We start from the raw sequence: 12,948 nt of genomic DNA, 5'->3' as shown, positions 1-12,948 counted from the left end.
ATCCAGTTCTTCTAATAACCCATGGTTATAAGGGATTTAATCTGCTAACTTTTTAAAGCTTTGTTCATTTATTTTAGATCCACCCCACATCGGTGTGATTTGCATGTTATTAAGTATTAGATTTGTGTGTGTGTGTGTGTGTGTGTGTGTGTGTGTGTGTGTGTGTGTGCGTGTGCGTGCGTGTGCGTGCGCATTGTGTATATGCAGCAAACATTTACTGTTTTCTGGTCTATTTTGACTGTAATCTTGACAGGTTTAATAAAGACCAAAGATGAGTCATTGTGAGGAGAGAGAGGAGGAGGGAACTGACAAACAGCTCATCCACAGACCAGAGCCTCCATCTGTGTCTATGAAGAGTGATGAACCTGGACCTCCAGATACAAAGTAGGTCAATCCTCCTATACATTTTAATTTACTTATAAAATTTACTTTTTCACCCCAAAAAATATGTTTTTTCTATCTATTAGTCACCCCATGGAGACTTGAATTCATGGATATTTTTTAGTTTGTAATTTTTTTGACATTCCTAAGCCAATAATTTGATGACCAGCGGACCGGTAGGCAGCGGTTCTGGTAGGAGACACAAGGGAGACTCTGTCTCCTACCGGAACCGCTGCCGGTCATCAAATTATTGGCTTAGGAATGCGACAAAAACAAAAAAAGTATCCATGGATTCAAGTCTCCATGGGGTGACTAATAGATAGAAAAAAAGTCATTTTGGGGGTGAACTATCCCTTTACTAATAATAAAAAGTCGATGCTCCTTAAATTTTGGTCGTTGCTCCAGAAAATGTTATGGTGCTGCTACATGTTTAAAGTGGTAGCAGCGGTGCTACCAAGTAGAAAAGTTCATTTCAATTTGCTGTAGAAAACATTCTGATATCAGACACTAAGGAACGTGCCTCCCAACATGCAGGCACAACCTGATTCTTTAAGGTGATGGAACCAGATACTCTGATTGTTTTGTATTAATGCAATGCCCAAAACACACCCATGACGGTAGGTGTTGTGCCTGTCTGGCACTACAGGCCCTTTAGAGTCCTCTAGATAGGACCATAGCTCTGGACACACCCCCACAGAGTAAGTTAAGTCATGTGACATGGAGCTATAAGTTACATAGTTAAAATAGGGCCCATAGAGTCTAATAACAGTGTCCAATGTTTATCTATAGATTATAAGTTACTATATGTTCAGTTTGTGAATGAAGTTGTACAAATATATCTGTCTGTGTGTGTGTCTGTCTGTCTGTCTGCTTGTCGGTTGATCTATCTATCTAATTATTTTATATACTTGTATAATAGGACATACCAATAAATAATTTTGAACACGTGGTCTTTTTTATCCATGTGATAATTGTAAAAATATGTGTATGATTCCAGAAGTCTTCACCACAGACCAGAGTCTCCAACACCCAGCTGTGTGTCTATGAAGAGTGACCGGTCTAAAGGATGGGCTCCTGACTTCAGTAATGAACCTGGACCTCCAGACACAAAGTATGTGAATCCTTCTATAAAATATAAATAACATTATGATATGTCAATAATCTCATGCTAAGTTTCATGTTTAACTTACTGAAAGCTAAATATAATAACAGCATGGCCTCCCTGCCCAATCTTTATCTATAGATCATAAGTTACTATGTGTGCAGTTTGTGAATGAAGTACAATTTGACAATGTAGTTTTCAGTGGTGAAGCTGAAGTATACAGACTGGCTGCTTGTGTGCATGATGTCCTATCTATGTAATAAACTATTTTAAATGTATCTATCTATTGTTTCATTGCTAGTTGTTCTGTTTTCATGTTGTGAGGGTAAACCTAAAGATGTTACTCTCTTACACTTGTATAATGGGACATAACAATGAATAGTTTTCAACACATGGTCTTTTTTAATTCATGTGATAATTGTAACAACATTTGTATAAGTCTTCACCACAGACCAGACTCTCCAACACCCAGCTGTGTGTCTATGAAGAGTGACTGGTCTAAAGGATGGGCTCCTGACTTCAGTAATGAACCTGGACCTCCACACACAAAGTATGTGAATCCTTCTATAGAATACACAACACTATGACAACATGATATCATGCTAAGTGCATGCTAATTACTAAAGCACAAGACATCATTTCATAATGGTGTAGCATCCCAGATAGTATATGTGCAGTTTGGGAATTAATTTGTACAAATCACAATGTGGTGTTCAGTGGTAAAGCTGCACTATACAGACTGACTACTTGTGTGCATGTGCTATCCATTTAACTCCATATACAAAGTAGGTCAATCCTCCTATACATTTTAATTTACTTATAAACCACACTGTTAGATTAGTTGTTTTATCAATAATAATAAAAAGTTGATGCTCCTTACATTTTGATGGTTGGTCCTGAAAATGTTATGGTGCTGCTACATGTTTAAAGTGGTAGCACCGGTGCTACCAAGTAGAAAAGTTCATTTCAATTTGCTGTAGAAAACATTCTGATCTCAGACACTAAGGAACGTGCCACACCATGCAGGCACAACCTGTTTATTTAAGATGATGGAACCAGATACTCTGATTGTTTTTTATTAATGGAACACCCAAAACACACCCATGACGGTAGGTGTTGTGCCTGTCTGGCACTACAGGCCCTTTAGAGTCCTCTAGATAGGACCATAGCTCTGGACACACCCCCACAGAGTAAGTTAAAGGTTTAATGACATTCACTTTTACACCACATTCAAAGTCTTTGTCCTGGTCCTTCAAAAGTGTACAAAGAGTTTTAAGTGAAAATTCCATTCCAGTGATCCATGGCAGGTGTTTTTCTCTCACATTTCTAAAGCCTTTTCAACTGCAATGAAAAAAGAAATCTTTGCCTGCGGGTGTCGCTGGTGAGGGATTTTGCCTGTCAATCATCGCCTCTGCTCCGCCCCCCCCCCAAAGGAAAGGATAGGGGAGGGGAGGGGCGAGGAGGAGAGTGGGCGGGATTAATCGACTCTGACCTCACTGTCGAAGGGCCAAGCTCAGATTACTTTTCAGCCTAATTATTCAGAAAACCCCAGACCACAGAAAATCCACTGAATGTTCTAAGTTCAGGTTTTTTGGGTGTAATTGAGGTCATAAAACCCCAAATAAAACATTGAAAATAAAAAAAGTGAAAATGAATGTCATGATACCTTAAAGTCATGTGACATGGAGCTATAAGTTATGTAGTTGCAATAGGGCCCATAGAGTCTAATAACAGTGTCCAATGTTTATCTATAGATTAAGTTACTATGTGTTCAGTTTGTGAAAGAAGTCGTACAAATATATCTGTCTGTGTGTCTGTCTGTCTGCTTGTCGGTTGATCTATCTATCTATCTATCTATCTAATTATTGTATATACTTGTATAATAGGACATAACAATGAATAATCTTGAACACGTGGTCTTTTTTATCCATGTGATAATTGTAAAAATATGTGTATGATTCCAGAAGTCTTCACCACAGACCAGAGTCTCCAACACCCAGCTGTATGTCTATGAAGAGTGACCGGTCTAAAGGATGGGTTCCTCACTTCAGTAATGAACCTGGACCTCCACACACAAAGTATGTGAATCCTTCTATAGAATACACAACACTATGACAACATGATATCATGCTAAGTACATGCTAATTACTAAAGCACAATACATCATTTCATAATGGTGTAGCATCCCAGACAGTATATGTGCAGTTTGGGAATTCATTTGTACAAATCACAATGTCGTTTTCAGTGGTGAAGCTGAACTATACAGACTGGCTGCTTGTGTGCATGATGTCCTATCTATGTAATAAACTATTTTAAATGTATCTATCTATTGTTTCATTGCTAGTTGTTCTGTTTTCATGTTGTGAGGGTACACCTAAAGATTTTACTCTCTTACACTTGTATAATGGGACATAACAATGAACAGTTTTCAACACATGGTCTTTTTTAATTCATGTGATAATTGTAACAATATTTGTATAAGTCTTCACCACAGACCAGACTCTCCAACACCCAGCTGTGTGTCTATGAAGAGTGACTGGTCTAAAGGATGGGCTCCTGACTTCAGTAATGAACCTGGACCTCCACACACAAAGTATGTGAATCCTTCTATAGAATACACAACACTATGACAACATGATATCATGCTAAGTGCATGCTAATTACTAAAGAACAAGACATCATTTCATAATGGTGTAGCATCCCAGACAGTATGTGTGCAGTTTGGGAATTAATTAGGTGTTCAGTGGTAAAGCTGCACTATACAGACTGACTACTTGTGTGCATGTGCTATCAATTTAACTCCATATACAAAGTAGGTCAATCCTCCTATACGTTTTAATTTACTTATAAACCACACTGCTAGATTAGTTGTTTTATCAATAATAATAAAAAGTTGATGGTTGCTCCTGAAAATGTTATGGTACTGCTACATTTTTAAAGTGGTAGCACCGGTGCTACCAAGTAGAAAAGTTAATTTCAATTTGCTGTAGAAAACAATCTGATCTCAGACACTAAGGAACGTGTCTCACACCATGCAGGAACAACCTGTTTCTTTAAGGTGATAGAACCAGATACTCTGATTGTTTTTTATTAATGTAACGCCCACAACACACCCATGACGGTAGACTGGCACTACAGGCCCTTTAGAGTCCTCTAGATAGGACCATAGCTCTGGACACACCCCCACAGAGTAAGTTAAGTCATGTGACATGGAGCTACAGTATAAGTTACATAGTTAAAATAGGGCCCATAGAGTCTAATAACAGTGTGTCCTCCCTGTCCAATGTTTACCTATAGATCAATCACTACTTCAGTTTGTGAATGAAGTCGTACAAATCTGTCTGTCTGTCTGTCTGTCTGTCTGTCTGTCTGTCTGTCTGCCATCCATCCATCCATCCATCCACTGCATGTTTCAATAAATCATCTAACTCTGGTGAGGTCTGCATACGTACAGTAGGAATACACACAAGTCAGTCTGTTTGCATTCGTTTAAATTGCAGTGTGTGTCGTTTCTGAGTGAAAACCTCACCAATATCAATGTGGTGTTCAGTTGTTAAGTCACATGGTACAGAAACAAAGTGTGATGATGTCTGTTTCATTTGACTAAATGGAAATAGCAATATGTATGCATACTTGATCTATAGTGGTGCTTAACACTCACGTGACACATGCAGACTTGAGATAAAATTGACCCTTTTTTCCCTTCGGGGGCTCCACACACACCAACACATTCTCTCCCACACATCGGGGATACCAATTCATTAAATATTAAATATCGATTAGCTTTGTTTACACAACATTTCAATCCCACTCACACCTCACAGGTAGACTTCATTTGTCTTAGAGACAGAAAAATTAATCTAATATAGACCTATAACTCAGAACGTGTGTCCGAGAGGAAAATATTCCCAGAAACCTGGCCAGTGGCAATCCACGTCGTTAAATACCCACAGTTCATTAATTTTGACTTAAAAAAAATACAAAATCTGGTAGCGACAGAGTAAACAATGTTTCCTTACATACATTAACTTTTCAAAGTTACGTTTATGCCTGCTGTCTGCAGCCAGTGTCTGTCTCCATGTGTCCAGACACATATCTCACTGAAGAGCATAGATCTGATATATTATAACTCTATGGCATAGATATGAGGAGGGAAACTGAGCTCCATTGGGAATGGTAACTAAGAAAAAACGTATGAAACAGTGTGATCGCTGTAGCTGTGAGCTGGAATTAGGCTACATAAAGCATAGGTTAAGTATTGCATCACCGCCACAAACAGACCTATAGCCTATATACTGTAGGTCTAAGAAGCGATTCTGTACACTCACTGACTATCTTTATTGACACAAACTCAAAATAATGACAATGACAGTGGTTCTCAAACATTTTCATGTCAAGGACGGTAGGACCCCCACATTGACATGCATTTGGCTGCAGACCCACATCTAAAATATTTTCTCAGAGGGACTTGCATAACAGAACATTTTTGCATTTTTCAAAAAATATATAGATTTAACTAAATGTTTTGAAAATAGCCGATCTACAAGCTCAAAACGGGCAGTGATTGGATGCATTCTGATCTTGTAGATCAGCTATCCCAAACAAAGTATAAAATAGGGTTAAAGCGGTTAAACTGTTCCTTGTTTTGCTGTAGACCCCCTGGAACTCTCTCAAGAGCCCATGGGGGTCCCCAGACCATCCTTTGAGAACCACTGCTCTAAAGATATGATAAAAAATATTATTAAATAAATCCTATATTGCAGAATTGTAGAATTGAAGAAAACAGAAGTATGTATTTATTTATTTATTATGTTTGGAGTTCCACCATCTTTAGACTTTAGTTGAGGCATTCTGGACTTCATTCTCTCAACTTCATTTCTGTGTGCAGGCCATGCAGTCATGCCCTTTTATGGTGATTAGTGGGACAGCTACCTATGCTAATTAGGATGCTAACTAGGATTGGTGCTGTGTCTACCTACAGTATTATAATTAGAATCAACTTTCACACAAGTTATAAGGATATGGGATTCATCATTATAAGAACACCATTATGAACATTATGCCCTCTAAGAACATGTCCTGAATGTGACTAGACTTCTCTTAACTCATTGACTGCCACTGTTGGCACGAGGCTCACACCGCTGTAGGTACCAAATTTGCTCCGGTGCACGATGTGTTCGGGTCCTGCGACTGAGACTGACGTCACACAATTTGTTTTCTTTTCAAAACTTTATTGAACACTGTTACAAATCAGTATTACAGACAACACTAACTGTTCTTAATATTAAATATCAGTATTGCATTTACCTTATTGCAGAAAGTACAAAACATTACAATGTGTAAGAATGCATTACATGGATAAGTCTTGTTCATGATTTTAAAATGAATGTATTTTTCCAGTGGTAACCTGCTATTTATCATTGATATATAATCTATTATCACAGTATAAGCTTTGTGTTCAATCAGCCCCTATGATCATGTATGTGTACTGTGAGTGTGAAATCCCATTTCTTCCTCATAAGTAGCCATGATAACACGCTGTCTGTCTGTCTGTCTGTCTGTCTGTCTGTCTGTCTGTCTGTCTGTCTGTCTGTCTGTCTGTCTGTCTGTCTGTCTGTCTGTATTTCCAGTGTTCAATAAAGTTAAAAAATATATATTTTTTGAAAAGCCCAACGTCATGGTTCAGACGTACAGCATCATACATCATATTGTGTGACGTCAGTTGCAGCCGCAGGACCTGAACAGATCATGTAGGCCAAGTAGATGTTGTACCCACACCGCCAATGATTAGTTGACCAGTGTGTGGTGTTTTCAATGGTTTACACTAGAGGGCGCTGTTCTGCAGCCTGTGAATCATGATGATGATGATGATGATGAAGAGCACAGCCAAAGATCACATGATCACAACAAAATTGAGCTGGTTTGGTTTAGTATTATAGGATTTATAAAAATCTATTTTCTCTGCTTTCTGTTGCTTTTTGGTGAAAACAAGCTGCATTCAACTGCCCACAACTATACATTGGATTATCACGGCGGTACAAATGTTTTTTATTCCGATTCACAGAGACCCCCCTAAGTCTTTTAAAGACCCTCTACGTCTTTTAAAGACTCCTACGTCTTTAAAAGCGATTGGCGGGTGGATCGTTGTGAAGAATAATATTCTATAATATTTCAAAGGTTAGAGAAAACGCTCTGAGTTGCTGGCAATGGCAGCATAGATGAAGTTTTAACTCTGGCAGTCAATGAGTTAACACATTGTGTGCCAAAAACGGTCCGGACAGTGTTAAGAAGAAACTTAGGAAGAATATTGGTGAATGAGGCCCTGTTGGTGGAACTGAGTGATGTGTTTAAAACAAGACAAATGCATAGATTATCAACTATGATCCAACGTTCATGCTCTTCAGCAGGTGTTTAAGGCTTTCAGGGTCTGAGGTGGTTCTCTTTCATCATGTCATACGTGTAGCATCATGAGCTGTGATTGGTCTACTATTAAGGGGACAGACATACAGAAAACCCTGTTCTAAAGCCACACTGTAAATTATTACTAGTAATATCTGAGCAGTAAACTGTATTTGAACTCAAATGATAATTTCATAAACATTGTGTGATTCCAGAAGTCTTCACCACAGACCAGAGTCTCCAACACCCAGCTGTGTGTCTATGAAGAGTGACTGGTCAAAGGATTTACCTATGACCTTCAGAAATGAACCTGGACCTTCAAACACAAAGTAAGATCACTGATCTCTGGGAGCAAAAAAACAAGTTAAACTGTAAAATGTTATGCTCTGTTTTACTAATGAACACACAGAAACATACTATAGAAACAAAGTATTGGACATGAAACAGTCAGTGATTTGATTTAGTGTCTTTAGAAAATATGTTCTGATGCTGTTCTGACTTTTGGTCTTTAACCCATTTAGACCTGAGGCCGGTTTCTTGTCAATTCTCCGTAACATACTCACTATGGGATATCAGCGCCTCCTGGCGTGATGCAGAGCTACATACCATAAACTCCCGGGCCATTCATTGGCTGAGAAGGGTATGTCACGTGTCCGGTAAACCGGAAGAGGTATAAAACCTCTTGCGTGACGTGGCTCATCCTCTTTCGCTTCTCTGCATGGCAGATGCAACAGCTCAAGACATACCTTAATAATAACAAACGTAACTTTGATCAGGACAGAAACCAGCTTTAGCCCACTCGGTGGTACTTGTACTAACCAACGGGTTTTCCTCCTATTAAAAAAAAAAAGTTTTATTTTTTCCGCTCCCGCGGCTATCTTCTCTTTCTTTCTTTTACTGCTAAAGCAAGTTTTCCTCCTTTGAGTTTTCCGCGCTCTTAGCCTTGCGGTTGAAAGCTAACAGGTTAGCTCGAGATGGAGGTTCCACGTCCCTGCGTATTGCTGCTCTGCCGCTTGATGATCGCCGGGGATGACCCTCGTGGTTTCTGCATCTCGTGCCTCGGTCTCTACGGGGCCGGGGCATTTCCAAGATGCACCGGGACGCTGCGAGGACTGCGCTGTTCTCCACGCTGCACCTCGATAGCCGCTTAGCCAGGGCAGCGCCCTGGCTGCGGGAGGCAGCGACGTCTCGTCCCCGGTCGTCGCGGATCCAGCAACACGGCCCAGGGAACGTGGGTGGTGGGGCCCACCACGTGCGCTCACAGTCCACAATGGGCCCTCCGGCAGTCCCGGCTGCGAGCGGCGTTAGCCCCCGCTCGCAGCACCTCCAGGCTGCTACACAAGCCGTGCTACGCAGCACTGCAGCAGCCGCTAGCACCGTGACGGGGGGAACCACCCAGGTGCGACTGCCTAGCGGCACTTCCTCCCCCTCTTCCCAGCCGTCTACTCCGCTGCCACAGCAAGCGTACCGGGCCAGCGGTGCGTCGCCAGGAGACAACGAAGGGGCGCCGGCGACGGCAGCATAGGCGAGGGGAGAACGAGGCAGACGCTCGTGAGTGAGTTAGCCCAGACTAGCTACGTTAGCTGCTTCGCTAGGTTAACGTCGCCTTAGTCAGGCAGCGTTTTGTTGGCTTAACACCCATGCAACAGGTTATTAACAGCGTTGTCCTAGCCCAGCTTGCCTCGCTAGGATAACACCAGCTTGTTAGCCTTCTCACTCTGTGTATCGAGCAAACCTCGGGGGCTTCTGAAGACCTTACTCGATGGACAAGACGGCTCCTCGACTGCCAGAAGGCCATGTTTAATGAAAACGAATGTGTGTTTAAAAGTAAAAAAAATTTTCTGCCAAAGAAATAAATGTGTTACATGTTACAAACGATCTCGTTCTTTCACGTGGCTTGAGTGCAGCGGAGCAGTGGAGTCCCCTACCCCGGGCTTCTCTGCTCCAATGCTCTCTGTATGTAAGCCCATAATGTCTGTGATGCCCGAACTCCGGTATCCCAGACATTGATGGGCTAATATCTGTGCATGTAATGTATCAACGTTCTCAATTACATAAGCCCACACTGTCTAGAACACCCGAGTCCCGGTGTTCTAGACATTGTTGGATAACATCTGAAAGAGCAGCGGAGCAATGGAGTCCCCTGCAAGAGGGCTTCTCTGCTCCAATGCTCTCTGTGTATAAGTCCACAGTGTCTGTGATGCCCGAACTCCGGTATCCCAGACATTGATGGGATGATATCCGTGCATGTAATGTATCAACGTTCTCAATTACATAAGCCCACACTGTCTAGAACACCCGAGTCCCGATGTTCTAGACATTGTCTGTGCATGTTTTTGGATCATATGAAGGTAATATAAAAACCCACATCACCCCTGTCCGCTAGAGGGCGCAAATGCGCCAGTGGAATGGGGTCACGCCGGTTTTTGCCTTCCGTCCCACAGGAAGTGCCCAGGCACCACTGTGAACCGGAAGTACTTCGGTCAGACATGACCCCTTGGCCGTACCGCCTCATGATTTGCAGGCCACGTTCGCCTTTAACGAGCGACAAAGCATCCCCTACGGGGAGGAAGGTTTTGTCTTCTCACAGGCTTCCGTCTCACAGGAAGTGCCCACGCACCACTGTGAACCGGAAGTACTTCGGTCAGACATGACCCCTTGGCCGTACCGCCTCATGATTTGCAGGCCACGTTCGCCTTTAACGAGCGACAAAGCATCCCCTACGGGGAGGAAGGTTTTGTCGCCTCACAGGCTTCCGTCCCACAGGAAGTGCCCACGCACCACTGTGAACCGGAAGTACTTCGGTCAGACATGACCCCTTGGCCGTACCGCCTCGCGTTCGCCGCTGGAGGGCGACAAAGCACCTCCTAGAGGAGGACAACTTTGTCGACAAGATGGCGGCGGCCAGGGTAAATTGGGAAGAGAGTACTGACAGTAGCGTCGATCCCATTGTGAGGATGGAATGCGGATGTGCTCTGTCACTCTACGTCAATGAGATAGTTCCAATGTTGGTACTATAGCCCATAGAGGCCCGCTTTGCGGCGACATCAAAGCGTGACGTTACTCTCTCTTCTACACTCTGGCGACGGCCAAGGTAGGATTAATCATTGATATATATATAGTTTTCACTGTATATATCTTTGGGCTTAATTCTGACGCCGGGGTTTTTCCCCGTGGCCAGTCTCGTGACTCCTCCGAGTCCTCCGTTGGCCCGAGGGTTAGCACCGCCGGCGGCAGTGGCAGCGTCACTGGTCCCCATGGCAACGCTCCCACTCTCCGAGCGGCCGATGACGTCACATCCACTCGCTCGTGTGTGAAGCAATGGACGGTTTGCAAGCCGAATGCTTTGGTATTGCTAAGCAATACTAAAGGGTTTCAGGCTGCATTTCTCCACAAATCCCCCCGTGACAGAAAAAGTATTGTTTTCCCGTGCAAGGGGTCCAGCAGCCAATACTCTGAGGGAGGAAGTCTCCTTCCTCTTGAGCTTGGGCGCTATTAAAGAATTACTTCCGATACTTCTGTTTACTATCCCAGTACATCAGCGTTACACTGTGTGTGTACAGGGTTTTTCAGTACAGCAGTGACACACTGTGATTGTACTGATCAACTCCCCTGATCCGCAACAACACATTGTGGTTGTACTGGTGTGTTTTCCACGTGCTCTTATGCATATAATCTCCTATGTCGGACACGGTGTTGTTCCTCTCATGCAGAGGGTAAGGCAACCATGTCTCTGAGAGAGGGGGTTCACTCTCTCTCCATAGTGAGTATGTTACGAAGAATTTGTCAAGAAACGCGAGGTTACGTTGTAACCCCGGTTTCCTTAGAATTCAGAGTAACATAGTCAGAGAACTATCTATGAATCGGAACCAACTGGTTTTCTATTCGTAATATTTTCTGGTGGAAAAGAAGGGGGGGGGGGGTACGACCCATTCTGAATCTGAAGGGTCTCAATAAATACTTGGGTCAAAGAGCGGACCTCTGTCTCCGCCATTTTGGAGGGACAGATGCCCCCTTTGCCGTACCGCCTCACGGACTACAGGCCTCGTTCGCCACTAACGAGCGACAAAGCACTCCCTAAGGGGAGGACGACTTTGTCGACGCTCCGTCCGGAGCCTTTGGGCTCAGACGAGAGGGCGACGGCCAAGGTAGGCTTACTTCGGACGGCCCCGTTTGTCAGAGTGACAGCGCCGTTGGTTTCCATGGAAACAGACAGGCTGCGCTGGCGGACAAACCGGATGCTGACGTCAGGCAAGGTCCCCGTGACCGGTCACGTGACCCCGCCGGGTCCTAACGGACCGTTAGTGCCTCTACTGCCTCGAGCGGTCACCTCAGGGTTAGCACCGCTGGCGGCAGTGGCAGCGTCGCTGGTCCCCATGGCAACGCACACAGGGTTAGCGCTGCTAGCACCAGGAGTAGCGTCTTTGGTCCCCATGGCAACGCACACACAAAGAACCGGTTCCCTTGGAAACGGATCTCAACGTTTCTTGGCCCATGGTGATTTAGCCTTGTCTAGCTTGTTAGCTGCTAGGTTTACAGAACCTCCAGTCAGGCTACTGTTGCTTCGATTGGCGGCTAACTGGCCTCACTAACAACAACACATTGCAGTGTTGTTTTTTGGTGCAGCGCATAGCCAGCCCCGCTAAAGCAACACCACGGTGGCCACCTTCCACCGCTACCCTTCCACGGTCTCTAACGGCCCCGCATGTGCGGGTCCGCTGGATCACGTGGCGACATCACCGGTCCAGTTGGAAACGTGTGCGTTGTCCGCACTGGGTGACATCAGAGCCCCTACTGACTCGCTTGCTGAGGCAGCTTGTTGGAGAGTTTGCAGTCCGGAACTGTTTTACTATCCCGGTACTTCAGTGGTACACTGTGTGTGTAGGGGTTTTTTCAGTACAGCAGTGACACACTGTGGTTGTACTGGTCAGCTCCCCTGATCAACAACAACACACTGTGGTTGTACTGGTGTATGACCCTCTCTGCGGACGGTGCGTTAAGGAGATGGGTGGACCAGCATTGTTTTCAATGCTTATTTCCACGTTCCTTTCTATCCACCACAGTCA

At 43.7% G+C, this 12,948-nt stretch overlaps 2 protein-coding genes across 2 annotated transcripts in view; both read left to right on the top strand.

Moving 5' to 3' along the window:
* The window catches only part of LOC308094995 (uncharacterized protein), a 793,896-nt gene that overhangs the window by 300,393 nt on the left and 480,555 nt on the right, over positions 1-12,948 (top strand). The window contains exons 25-28 of the mRNA XM_080441835.1: positions 1,379-1,492; positions 1,923-2,033; positions 3,448-3,561; positions 3,966-4,076. Of these exons, the coding sequence (XP_080297961.1) occupies positions 1,379-1,492; positions 1,923-2,033; positions 3,448-3,561; positions 3,966-4,076 (450 nt within the window). The remainder of the gene's footprint in view (positions 1-1,378; positions 1,493-1,922; positions 2,034-3,447; positions 3,562-3,965; positions 4,077-12,948) is intronic.
* LOC308095002 (NACHT, LRR and PYD domains-containing protein 3-like) overlaps positions 1-12,948 on the top strand; it is a 272,045-nt gene that overhangs the window by 19,156 nt on the left and 239,941 nt on the right. Inside the window, exon 3 of the mRNA XM_080441871.1 lies at positions 254-384. Coding sequence (XP_080297997.1) covers positions 272-384 — 113 coding nt within the window. The 5' untranslated portion in view covers positions 254-271. The remainder of the gene's footprint in view (positions 1-253; positions 385-12,948) is intronic.

This window comes from Gymnoscopelus braueri (assembly GCF_963280865.1).
Source record: "Gymnoscopelus braueri genome assembly, chromosome: 11".
In the NCBI taxonomy this organism is placed as follows: Eukaryota; Metazoa; Chordata; class Actinopteri; order Myctophiformes; family Myctophidae; genus Gymnoscopelus; species Gymnoscopelus braueri.
The sequence above is the reverse complement of the archived record's forward strand: the minus strand, read 5'-3'. Positions and strand labels throughout refer to the sequence as shown.